General features: G+C 38.6%; 1 protein-coding gene and 1 long non-coding RNA gene across 3 annotated transcripts in view; one reads left to right on the forward strand and one right to left on the reverse strand.

Annotated features, from left to right (window-relative positions):
• LOC100115009 (AT-rich interactive domain-containing protein 5B) overlaps positions 1 to 4,468 on the reverse strand; it is a 145,683-nt gene extending 141,215 nt beyond the window's left edge. For both annotated transcript variants that reach the window (XM_008219262.4, XM_031931725.2), the window contains exon 1: positions 3,615 to 4,468. In XM_008219262.4, the coding sequence (XP_008217484.1) occupies positions 3,615 to 3,629 (15 nt within the window). In that variant the 5' untranslated portion in view covers positions 3,630 to 4,468. The remainder of the gene's footprint in view (positions 1 to 3,614) is intronic.
• A 1,954-nt stretch (positions 4,469 to 6,422) lies between these two features.
• On the forward strand, positions 6,423 to 7,509 carry LOC103318071. Its single transcript, XR_513168.4, has 3 exons — positions 6,423 to 6,858; positions 6,932 to 7,176; positions 7,276 to 7,509. It is a non-coding gene; the product is annotated as an uncharacterized LOC103318071 (long non-coding RNA).
• The last annotated feature ends 5,419 nt before the right edge of the window (positions 7,510 to 12,928 follow it).

Below are 12,928 nucleotides of genomic sequence, written 5' to 3' on the forward strand. Positions count from 1 at the left end.
AACTTAATTTCAGTCCCATTTATAGCCAAAGTGCTTTGATAATGATGCGCTGGCTAAATTTAGACGAAAAGTCTATTTACGGCCGATGACGATGATTCGTTTGCTTTTTAAATATTCTCGAGAATATTCCGATGCCCGCTCGTTGCATATCTCTGGATATATTATGTAAGTTCTATAGTATTTATTTCGAACGAGCCGGCAGACGCGGGGAAACGATACCTAAATTTCGAATTACAAAGTTTATCTTGCGCAGCAGCACTGCGGGATACGTAGAGAGAAGAGAGAGAGAGAGAGAGAGAGAGCGAGAAAGGTCGAGTCATAACATAATATAACGCGGACGCGCGCAGAAACTTCAAAACAACCATTCCTGTTTATTATTATTATTATGACGCACGAAAATCAATAGAGCTTTTTTATCGAACGTGATGGGAATTAATGATACGGCAAATTTAATAAAATCGAAACTCCACCGAGAGCTGGCACTTGGATCATCGACGTCGTTATTATCATCATTTCAACGCAATTATATTTCCCGGAGAGAGAGAGAGAGCGAATAGGATGCTCATTATACGAAAGTTTATGCCCGTCCGCTCTCTCTCTCTCTCTCCCTCTCTCTCTCTCTCTCTCTCTCTTTCTCTCTCTCTCTCTCTCTGCTTAGAATTAGTGCACAAAGCGTATATTATACTATAAACAGAATCGCGGAGAATGAAATTCCATCGAATTAACATAGTTTCGTAAAAGCGCGCTAGTATAAAAGAGTAACAAGAGAATATACGACGCAAACTCGTTGACACTCTCTCTCTCTCTCTCTCTCTCTCTCTCTCTCTCTCTCTCTCTCTCTCTCTCTCTCTCTCACTCTTGACTCTAATATTCATAAACAGTGCGCGGAAAAATGAATATCGTGTATTAAACCCGTGCGCTATTTGCTGAAAACGCATCTGTGTGTGTCTGCATATTACGCGAGCGTATTTGTATAAAACAAATAATGTTTGCGAAAATATTACGGCGATAAAGAAAAGCACGCGTGTGTATATCCTTTCCAATGTAATTCCCAGATATACATATATACAGGAACGCGCGCGCGCTCGCCGGGCAAACGAGAGTATATAGCGGGAAGAGGAGGTGAGGGGTGCGGCGGGAGGAGAGGAAAACGAGGAAAGGGGCAGAAGAGAGAGAGAGAGAGAGAGAGAGAGAGAGAGAGAGAGAAAAAGCCAGGCTGGTGCCGTTGGCGCGACAAGGACGGAGAATGGAGATACACATCACGAGAGCGAGTGCACACTGACACACACAGAGAAGCTTGATTTAATCATGAAAGTATATTATTTTCTTTTGGCGCTATTCCCTTTTTTCGACTCTTGCAATTTATTTTTGGGAATTAGAATATTCTCCAGTGTTTTTCTCTCTCTCTCTCTTTCTCTGAAATTTTTGTTTTTCATAATTTTATTCGGCGTCGACGAGGAGGAGGGGTAGATGGGTTGAACAAACAAGGATTTCGCCTGCTTGCATTGTCAGATGGGCCCCGTCAGGTGAGCATTGTCGTTCGCCCGAGAGGCTTGTTGGGCATCGAGCGATAATTTACGAGCATTAGAAGCCCGAGACGTAATGACTCAATGAGCCTCGCTGCTCTCGGCGCATGTGCGAGTATACATTTATAATGTGTAACGGCGTACATACGTCGCTGACATTTGCACGGAAATCCGCATAATAATAATAACGGTAAATCACGTGTATTACAAGAATATGCCCGATTCCGAGTTTCGAGGACGCGTGTGTCACTGACGTTCCGAGAAAGGTCCTGAAAATAAGTGCTGCGTCGATGCAGATGGGGGGAAAACAATAAAAATATAACCTTGCCAAAATCAATGTCGAAGAGTCGTGCCCATGCGATCGATGTTGTGGAATTGCATTCAGAGGAGCGAATGAAAAAGAAAAACATTTGTCGTTGCAGGTCGTTGCACGAGAAATTAGCAAAATAAACCGTCGATTAGAATTGAGAGAGCTGAGAAACTTTGTTTTGCTGAAGAAGATTAAAGAGAAATAAAGCGCGTGGGAAGAGGGACTTTAAAAGTCGATAAACCGTTTTTATTTTCGTATGCGTATATCTAGTTTAGACAAGACAAGCTTAGCAAGGGGACCCAGAGAGCAACGTTGCTCTACAGTTTTAGTTTGAATTTGATTTCGTATACATACATACGCTTTTTAAAACATTCCGGCGAGGTCGCACAATTACTTTAATTAGTCGGAGCAGTAAAAGTAATTAATTCGGTTTGTATTATAGCCTGTAGTTTCGAGCTTTTAATCAAAGCACACACACACACACACACACTGCGAGGGAGAATCGAATTGATTTTCAATCGCTGGGAAAACGAGAGCCTTTCTTTATACGAAATAACAAAATAAAATACAAATCGGTGTATTATCTGAGTCGAGAGAGGGAAAAGCCGCGTTTGGTATTTTTAAATGTTGTTACATACTCAGACACATACACACGCTTCGTATATACTCTCAAAATATAATGTTTTGCGGTAGAAGGAAAACCGTACAGAGTAATAACGCGCAAACGACGATATGCAGGGCTTTAATTATTCCGAGAATGCCTGATGAAAGTAGTTCATTTTTAACTAGGCCTCGCTCGAGAGCAAAGCAGTATATAGCGCGCGCACACTGTGTGCGCATTATTTTTCTCTCGCGTTTAAAAGCGTGTATTTATAAAGTAGTATAATTGCGGAGACAGGTTTAAATCGAGAAATTCACGCGTTCCCCTCAGCACTATTATCTGCTTCGGCTCGATAAGCAGATATCAAGTTTAAACGACGCGCGAGCAGCAGACTCTCGCTGTTAATTCCAAGAGCATAACACGCGAATAACGAAAATCTCGGCTTCCCCCCCCCTCCTTCGGCACGAACACGTTTTCTCGAGGCACACGTACACTTTTCTATATACATTACGCGCATGCGACGTCGTCTCGATTGATTCGATCGTCCGAGCAGGCTTTTATTGCTTGCGTTGCTGCTGCGAAATTGACAAGCTAATTCGCCGCGGCTGTAGTAATTCGAGGTTCGAAAATCGATAAACGGCGTAAAATCGCCCTCCAGTATGGAAACTATAGTTTCCGGCAACCGTCATTTCGGACTAAAAAATGCTTCGAATCCCGAGTACGTCGCGCGCGCGGCCGTTCCGAAAATTCGAGAGTCGAGCCCGAAAATCCCTCGAAAAAAAACCCTAAACAAAGCGGCGAGGATTCGGCGGAAAAAAGGAGCAGTGTATCGTATACTTGTCGAGTGGAGAGAGAGAGAGAGAGAGAGAGAGAAAAAAGCAAATAAACGCCGTGGCACCATGAGCGAGGCAATAAAAAAAGGAAGTAGCGAAGAGCAGAGAGCGAGAGAAAGAGGAAGAAATCCGTGGAGGAGGGCGTCGCGCAGCTGGTGGGGGCAAGAGCTGTATAGCTAGAGAGAAAGAGAGAGCGGTGGGGGTGCGCGGAGCGGAGCGCATGTAGGTATCGTGTCGCGCGAGCTTAGGGTTATACACACTGCTGTGCAGTCGCAGGCACCCAAAGAACGAGATAGCGCGAGAGTTTATCAGGGGGAGGGGAATAAGCATGAATTAAGGCTTACCTCGATCTTATCCATGTCTCGGCGGCCGATTGTCACGCGCTGCAGACGATGATGCTCCGACAGCAGCTCATCTAGGCGGGCTGAGGCCGTTCGCCGCGCACCATATCGCACCTGTACACTTCTCCGATCACCGCACCACGAGGAATCGCGAGCCGCGTATTATATGTGCAGTGTATCTCCTTCTACGCTCGGTGACACTCCACTACTATACTGGCACACCGCGTCGGCTTTTTAAATTTGAAAAGCGCCGGCGCACGCGCGTTGTACACTCCTTTCCAGGATTCTCTCTCTCTCTCTCTCTCTCTCTCTCGACAAACAATCGGCGAGCGCTGCTGCTCTCTCGTACTGGCACTCGCGCACTGTCGTATAGCTATATATATTTAGATATAAACTCCCAACAGCAGCAGCAGCAGCCGCGCTCCCGACAACAATAAACACAGAGATCGGCCGTAAACACTGAAAAACACTCGCGCACGATTTTTCTCTTGAAATTTTAATTACATTCGCGATAATCCACTGGCGGCTGGCGCGGCGATTTTTCTCACGCCACGAATGCGTTGTCAGCGGCAGCAGCAGCACTAGGAATACTAATCGAACGATAATAATTTATTTATCCTCGGCTTAGGCGCGTGCGAACCGCTTCCCATGTCAGAACTGAGAGATAGGACACGTCCGTGTGTAGGATGCACTGCTTGTGACTTGTGAGAGACACACGCACAGTATATAACTACACTATTACTAGAACTAACACTGACACACGGGGAGAGTATAGAAGACGCGAGGAGCGCGCGGAGACGCAGCTCGACTCTCAGAGCGGTGCGACGCACGCCGCTGTCCCATCAAGACTACTTTGTATTTACTCTAATTATGTGACGTCACGGTGGGATAGAGTGCGCGCGGCTACCCCCACCAGCGGCCGCCGGCGGCCCGAGCGCAGCCGAGTCGAGCCGAGCCTGCGCGAGAGAGCGGCGCCGCCGCCGCTCCCGGGTAAGGTTGGATCGCAGCCGTGTCTCCACGGTGGGGGGAAACGAAACGTCACAGAGAGCTGTGCCGTGCTGTGTGCTGCGCTATGCTATGCTGCTGCGCGCGGTACGTGTATGTGTGGCCGATGCGGGGGCACCTAGTGCTCTGTACGGTGTACCTACTACCTCTACACACACACCGCACGATTTTCCGACGGGTGGGAGGCAGCCGTCGTCCGAATATCGGCGAGGGGGGATTGGCCTGGCTCTCCCGTTGCTGCTGCTGCTGCTGCTGCTGTCTGTGTGCGTGAGCGATGCTTTATTGTCGAGTGTTATTTCAAATTGCTGAAATAACGATTTTGCGCGGCGACGAGCGTTTGACGGATTTGTTGATTTTATTAGGCGGCTTTGCCTCTCTCTCTCTCTCTCTCTCTCTCTCTCTCTCTCTCTATATATATATATATATATATATATATATATATAACTGCGACGTCCGATTCTCCAGATTGCGGGGCGTTTTTCTCTCTCGTTCCTTTTTTTCGTTTCGTGTCTATGAGTCGACCGCTCGGATGCCTATACGAACCCTTCGGTTGACCTTTGACGACTGCAACACTTGACAACATATCGATCGAAAATTCGTTTGAACAACCTCGAGAGATGCATTTTTATCGTAAATACGCGCATTGTATTCGCAGAGTCGCCGGTATGACGATTCGAAATAATGCTTTATCGTAATTTTTTACGTAGTTTCTCGCAACATTGAAACGTATAAAGCAAATGCCTCTACACTTCATTCTCAGAAACGTTCGCCTTCAATTTGCATTCATTTAATGCATAAACCGTGCTATGTGTGTGTGTGTGTGTGTGTGCTCCATTTAAACGGATCGTTTTGCAGTTTGCGTAACGAAGATTGCGAAATATTAATGCAGACAACGAGAGGTGTTTCAAAATTACAATTTATTCGATTAAACTATTTTTGATACGGGACAATCTAATATATGACGTGTGACGCTTATCGGGCGCGTAAAAAATTTGTGTCAGTGTATTATAATCGAGTTTATTGAACTACTGTTCAGCTTCAATATTCGATTGTTGAAAATGAAGATTAGAGAGAGAGAGAGAGAGAGAGAATTTTGACAATTAATTTTTATAAGCTTCTAATATACGTATAGAGCGTTATTAAACCAACGTGGTTTTTTTTTCCAATTACGACACTCGAGTTGCCTTTCGCATTTTCGCCGAGTTTTTATTCGAAACCTGTTGGCGCAAACTTTTAAACAATTTTTCACTCATTTTTATTCATACTCATAAAAGCGAAAGAATCTAATTTCACCAAACAGCGTTTTCCCTCCTGCTTTTGCACTGGTATCAGCGTGTTAGAAAAAACTCGTGTTATTCCTAATAAGCCTGTAGATGCATAAACTATGGTTAGCACGTTACAAACATTATTTACTCTTTTGTGTGTATTATTTTTCATTCATGACGGTCGAATCGCATGGGAATATTCTGGTTTCCATTATATTATGTTTCAATATGCAGTTCCATATAATGTACAACATCGATATGCAAAATAGTATATTGATAAAATATTCAATACTTGTACTTGTAGATAAGAAAGTATTATGGAATAAAATTCCAATTTTTTTTGCATTTTCTAACATAATTTATTTATATTTTATCAGTTATAAATAGTATGACCTTGAAGTCGTAAAATAAAATAAATGAATATTTCACTAATGTTCTCAATCTCTTAATGTTTCATTTATAATGATATAATTTTTTTTCAAATGAGTAAATTGGCATCAATAAAGTATTGAATTTAATCGTTATTGTGTGTACAGTAAAGAAAACGTAATCTCAAAGTGTGACAATAAAAAGAGCTAAGTATATGTAGGAGCTAATGTATTTAGAGCTGGTGTACATACATACAATCTATTATCTATATACAAGTAGTGTAGATATAGGTATATCGTATATCGCCTTTCCAAATGTAAACAGCGAACTCCTATCGCCATCTGTGGAAAAAGTCAGAACTATAAGATAGTCTCCTATAGTAATAGTACGATATATAATAGTAAGCAGAAGCAGACATCAGTCAGGGATTGTCCATCTGTCGACTCGTGAGCAATGGATATATTATGTATACAAGCAACAAGTGTACAGTTGCACTTGTTTACTTTTGTAGTATGCTTATTACAAATTTAAACTCTTTGCATAAATATAACACATAATTCAGTTTTATTTCAAGACAAAATAGAGCCAACAATTTCATCAGTCTTATTGTAATGTACTTTAATATATGTTAGTTGTGCTGATTTTTTTTACTACTTATACGAACGCCTTATTTCTTTACAGGGTCCTGTTCAATTCACGATGAATCATAAAAATGGTTTGGAAAAAATGAAACCAACGAAGAGGTTATGTTGGACTGCAGAGGTTCGAAAGCCAGGATGAAAATCTATAAACTTGAATCAAAGGCATTTGATAAACTCCATACTGCTTATACTTATCAAATGGTTGTGTATACATACCTGACAAAGATGCAATCTGAGTTTCTTGTTAAAATGGATGTGCTAGAAAGCATGTCAGAACAAAAATAAGTAAGTATTGGGGATTTAAATAGTATATGGATAAATATTATTTCAATCACTTATATTTATCTTATATATGAAACATAAATGACATGAATTTTCTTACAGTTCAGACAAATACTCAAATAACTCTGGACTCAAGGGAAGTAGCGGCAACGCTACGTGAAATGATTGTACCTGAAGAAATCTTGGAATTTTAATTTTAAGTAAAGGAAAAAATAAAGATCTTATCTTTGATTAAACAAATTTCAGAAGTAAATTATGATGACAAAGATTGAAAAGGAGAGTAAAATGTCTGAGTAAGATCAATATAAAAAGTGACTAGCAATTAAAGATATCGCATCTGTTGGTTGGATTTATTTTTCTCTCCTGAGTATTCCATTTTACAAAGTACAGCTACTCGACACATGACTTTCAAAGCTACATCATGCTTTCTCTTGTTTGCATTAACTGATTGCACAAAACAATTTTTCTTTACAACTCTTTGTCATTTTTAGAAACAAAATTTTAACATAATAATGACTAACATTCTCGTCAACGAGTGTGAAATTTTCACTTACAACCTCTTAATATCATGGCACGGTTATTTCTAAATTTTTTTTTAGTTTATCAACCCATCTCAGTCTACATTCAGTTTCTTTGGTGCAGTATTATTTTCGTCTATTACACATGGAACCTTGGATCGATCAACAAGTGGTGACTTTGTTTCTCTGGCTCGGAGAGCTATGGTTTCTTTTAATTATCATTATATATCAGCAAAAGTGCGAGAGATATATTTGAGGGGAAAGACGCATGTAGATAATATGTATATATACATACACAAAAATGCATACATAGTCTTTGGCAAAGGTGCATTCGGATACGTCCAAAAATTTGTTTTAGGCCTACACGCTCGGAGGACTCAAAGAAGCAGTTTGCTATGTGTAATATTGGCTATTAGGCTAGGATTTTACTTGTGTCTCTTTTTTTGTACTTTTAAATGTTTTTATTTTTCATCAAAATATTTCGTTGTCGCTTTCGCGGTTTCGATAATCGCACGTTTTACTTTTTCTCTTTAGACTGTTCAGCTTATCAATATTGAGTACAACAAATTTCTTTGCTCCATGCAAGACTAATTACGCAGCATACGTTTTTATTTCAGTTAAATCGAAGACTTACAAATATAACGGAATTTTGCCGTTGCTTCGGAAAGCTTACGCCTGACAAGAATATCCTAATGTTACTGTTTCATGTACTTTGATATAAGTTTTTTTAAATATTAGATAATGACTAAATGTTTATATCAAGCGCAAAATTCATGTAAGTTAACGTTCAATTTTTATCGTTTTCACTCAGAGAATCTGATAGTCAAAAATAAATTTAACAAATCACGTTTATAGTTTTGGTGATTCCATCTGATGGTGTAAAATCTCTTCGATATTTACCGTATATGTGATATAAAAAATTTAGAGATTTCTCTGAATGTCCGAAAATTCCAAATTACAATATTAATCGTAGAGCTTTCCAAAGCTTTTTATCATTTGCAAAAGACTTTGTGCGTAAGAAATTTGTAAGTATATATGTATATTTAAATTGGTTTCTGAAATATTTTCCGTTAATATTAAGCATTTTCATTAAAATGCGCACAAAGTAGGTTTTCGTGTCTCTTAATTATTAGAGGAGCATAATACATTTACTAGGAGGACGACTGCTGTACGTTTATGTACCTGTGTGAGCGTGTAATAATAATAACATTCTCAGAGATTTATATAAGTAGGTCCGCGCGCAGCGAAGAGAAGTTTTGTCCGCAATCAGCGATTCAACAATATTCTGTGGTTTGTCCTATTCACAATGGCATCTGCGAATGTGGATCAACATATTATCGATTGTGAATTTATGTGTAGTTTTTCTTTTGTAATTGACGCAGAAATATTTTTGCTGGGTTGTCCTCAAAGATCTCGCAATAATTGCTGAAAATGTGCCGATGGAAATTTAAGTGGTGTTTTTTTTTTTCATGATTATCATGTTTTCATATCTCTACAATATTGATTAATGATTATTAACAACGCATTTCTTTCAGGATATAGAATACATCTAATTTACTTTTACAAACAATTTTGTCGTGTTCAAGAACTGTTAAACAAAAATTGATACTTTAGTCAAAGCAAGTAAAAGTAGATTACATCTCACAGATTTCATGGAATCGTAGTATAGGGCTGCACACACACACACACACACACACACACACACATATATATATATGTATGTATTAGACAGACGAACGAATACGAGTTTTTTTACACAAGTCACAGCCTTGTAAAATTAAAAAAATGCCATAGGATTCTTTTTAATGGAAGACATGAAAAAATATGTATAGATTTACAATTGAATAAACAATGTAAATATTTTTCTAATGCCATTGCCTATACTTTAATTTACACATTATAAAAATCTATGTCATTTGTTATATTATTTAGCACAAATGAAAAAAATAACTGACTGTAAATATCATGTCGAATTACTAATTATCTTCTTCGCGCTAACACATACGGAAGACAAATATTTTATTGTTACAGGAATTTTAGTTTTCACTAACTAAATGACGAACTGAATTTTAAAGACTTTTCAAAATTGTTTGTAAAATTATTAGATGCTCATAAATATCACATACACACGATAATTCTTAAAATGATCACAACTATAATATACGTTACGGAACAAAGAAAATTCGTTAATAAAAGATACAAGACAGAAGTATTACGAATAAAAAGAACGTAAAATTAGCGAAATCACACTATATGAAATTTTAGAGTGGCTCCAAAGTAACATTGTCAATGCAATATTATGTAAGGCGATTGATTTGAAACTTCTTTCCTACATCAATAATGATATATATCGACCACGTCATCGTCTGCAAGTACAATTTGCAAGGACTTTTGTATGTGTATTTATATAGACGGCGTAATTTCAACAATCAGTAAATGTTTCATTGACAATATTCATCAGAGGCGCGGTGTTATACATTATTTTAGAGCCATCTTTACAACGTTTCTTCTTCGCTCTGTTTCTCCTTTTTTTCCCTCACTTCATCTCAATCTCTCGCTCACTAACTTCGCCTTTTTTCAACTTTTTCTCACGCAATAAACTAGACTACATTTGGTACGATACTGTATAGAGCGTAAACAAAAAATATCGGTGAAGTATCACAGCTGGCTTCCAGAAATATTGAGAATTAAAAATAAAGTTGACGGAGATTCTAGAGGCCTTCGGCAAGTTTCTCATTTTTTTTTCTATATTAGTCACCTCAGTTCGATCTGCGTGATTTCTATACCCCCCTACTTCCTTGCACTTTTTTTTTTTTTTTATTATACACCTCTTTGGCTCTCGTGTGAGTATGTTTGTACCTATGCACACCGGATTGTAGTTTTTGGCGAGTGACGCTATGAAACGTAGAAAAAATTACATAAATCGCATCTATACCTAAACCTATGCGGTTCACTATATAAATACGTTTTTATTTTTTTGTTTAGATCCAGTCATGCTCCATAAGTTTGATTTTAGCCTGCTATTTGACCAAACACAGTCTGACCTCCACTGTTTTCTAATCAATAATTCAATTTACTCGAAATGGAGGATTTTCAGTGAAAAGACTCGATCTATTCTGCTCCCTGCCGTGTGAAACTGGATTTTTAAAGCGCAGAGATCAGAGTCTGCTCGACGAAATTCGGCGTCTCAGCAATTATGGAAAAGCTCTTTACTTAAAGTTGGACGATCGAACTGAAGTAACTGGGCTCTCTTTTGCGCGGTATTATTGTTATTTTTTTATCATTTTTTTCCCTTTTAATGACGTAGATTGTTATAAGAATCGTTAAACGCTACCCGCTTCATTAATATATCATTAAGAATTAATCGTTATAGACAGCATAATATACCTCAATCGCTGCACCGATGAGTCAAGTCGAATCGAAGAAAAATACGTTTATACAAGCTTTCGTTGCTAAATATCTCTCAACATTATCGGCAAACGTTCGCTCCTCCCTCGGGAAGGCAGAGCGAAGGTCTCGCTGCGCTAAATCCCGTTCTTTTGCAGTCATTGACGTAATCGGCCCAACAATAGTTTCTTTTTTTTTTAAATTTTTTCTTTATTACTCTTAATACATATCAAAACGAGAGCGTCGTCGAGTTCGCCCGAGGTTTCCGACTGTTTTTTTTCACCGTTTAGCATGTTTTGTTCATTCTTCTTGTTTTTCATCCTCTACACACCGTACATTTGCAGAGAAATAATAATCACAGATTTGCTTCGTCGTAGGAGTCTTAGCTCTACGTCGACGTACCTTAGGAAATTCGTCTAGGACACTTGGATTTAGATATTTTTCATTTACTTTTACAGTCAGACGTTTTATCGAGGAGAAGCCTCGTTCTTGTTTTCTTCATTCTTCGTTTAATAGTTTTTTTTTTGTTCTACGCGCGCCATTGAGAATTCATTCTCGTTATTGAAAAATAAAGGAAGAGTCATTAGTCGATAAGGATTTGTCACGTTATCACTATGTCGTTAATCAAACTGTTGTGTATATTTATTTTCTTCATTATCCAGGTATCGAGAACGCAGGTATAATTAACCGATTCCAACGTTTAATGAAGGTCGAATATAGTCGTTAGAAAAATAAAAATAAAAATATTCGTACTGTGTGCGATACGAAAACCGACATTTGTGTACATTTAAAATCTAAGCATAGGAAAACGACTACTGCGCAGCTAGAAATAAAGGAATGACAGAGCTATTAAAATACGCATGACAAAGTCAATGATGGAGATCATATCAGCACTTTCGGTATAAAGTTTTTAAGAAAGAGCCTAAGTCTAGGGCCCCGTCGTGCTCTCGTGTGCCCCTTTTTACAGGCGGGACTATAATAACCGATCAAAAAATGATCCTTCAAAAGACTATCTGATATGAGAGAAGGCGCGCAACAGGAATGTCTCAGTGTTCTCACTGCGCCGGCAAATCAAGTGTCGGAAACCTCGCGCGAACGACGCTCCTTTTTAATTTTGGACATATTCGTAAAATATTTTTCATCTCTTGTTTGTCTATTTTTTTTTTGTTCGTTAGCTTTCATCGTTTTCTGCTTTACATCTCGACGATACACGAAATTATTTTACCAATCGAGACAGACTCTTCACGGAAGAAGAAGATTTGCGCATTTCAAAGGCTGCGCTCGAGTGACCTGTTTCATCGACTTATTTTACGTACGAAAAATTTACAGACGAACAAGCGCGGCAAAAAGCCATAAGCGGATCGTGTGCAGAATTGTTTATTTTTGTGCAGTTTATCGTTAAAACGACTGAAAAATATAGGCTGTTTTTGTTGAAAATATTTATATCGGCGTTCGACACTCGTCTATACTTTATAAAGTCGTACACGAAAAATATACGTATCGAGGACAAAGGCTTTTGAAACAGACCACGGCGAGCCTCGCAAATACACTCTGCTTGACATAGTACAATGCGGCTATATTCATTTTTCTCTTTTTTCGATTCCTTGCTCACAACAAACAACATATGTATAAGTACATTTCAAACGACGCACGCACCGGCCGAAAATATGAACACAACGAACGATATACGAACCTCCGATCTCTTTCTCAAAATCCTCCAACATCAAAGGTCGCGCGCGCATATATATATATATATATATATATATATATATATATATATATATATATATATATATATATATATATATATATATATATATATATATATATATATATATATATATATATAT

Source organism: Nasonia vitripennis, chromosome 1 (assembly GCF_009193385.2).
Source record: "Nasonia vitripennis strain AsymCx chromosome 1, Nvit_psr_1.1, whole genome shotgun sequence".
Lineage (NCBI taxonomy): Eukaryota > Metazoa > Arthropoda > Insecta > Hymenoptera > Pteromalidae > Nasonia > Nasonia vitripennis.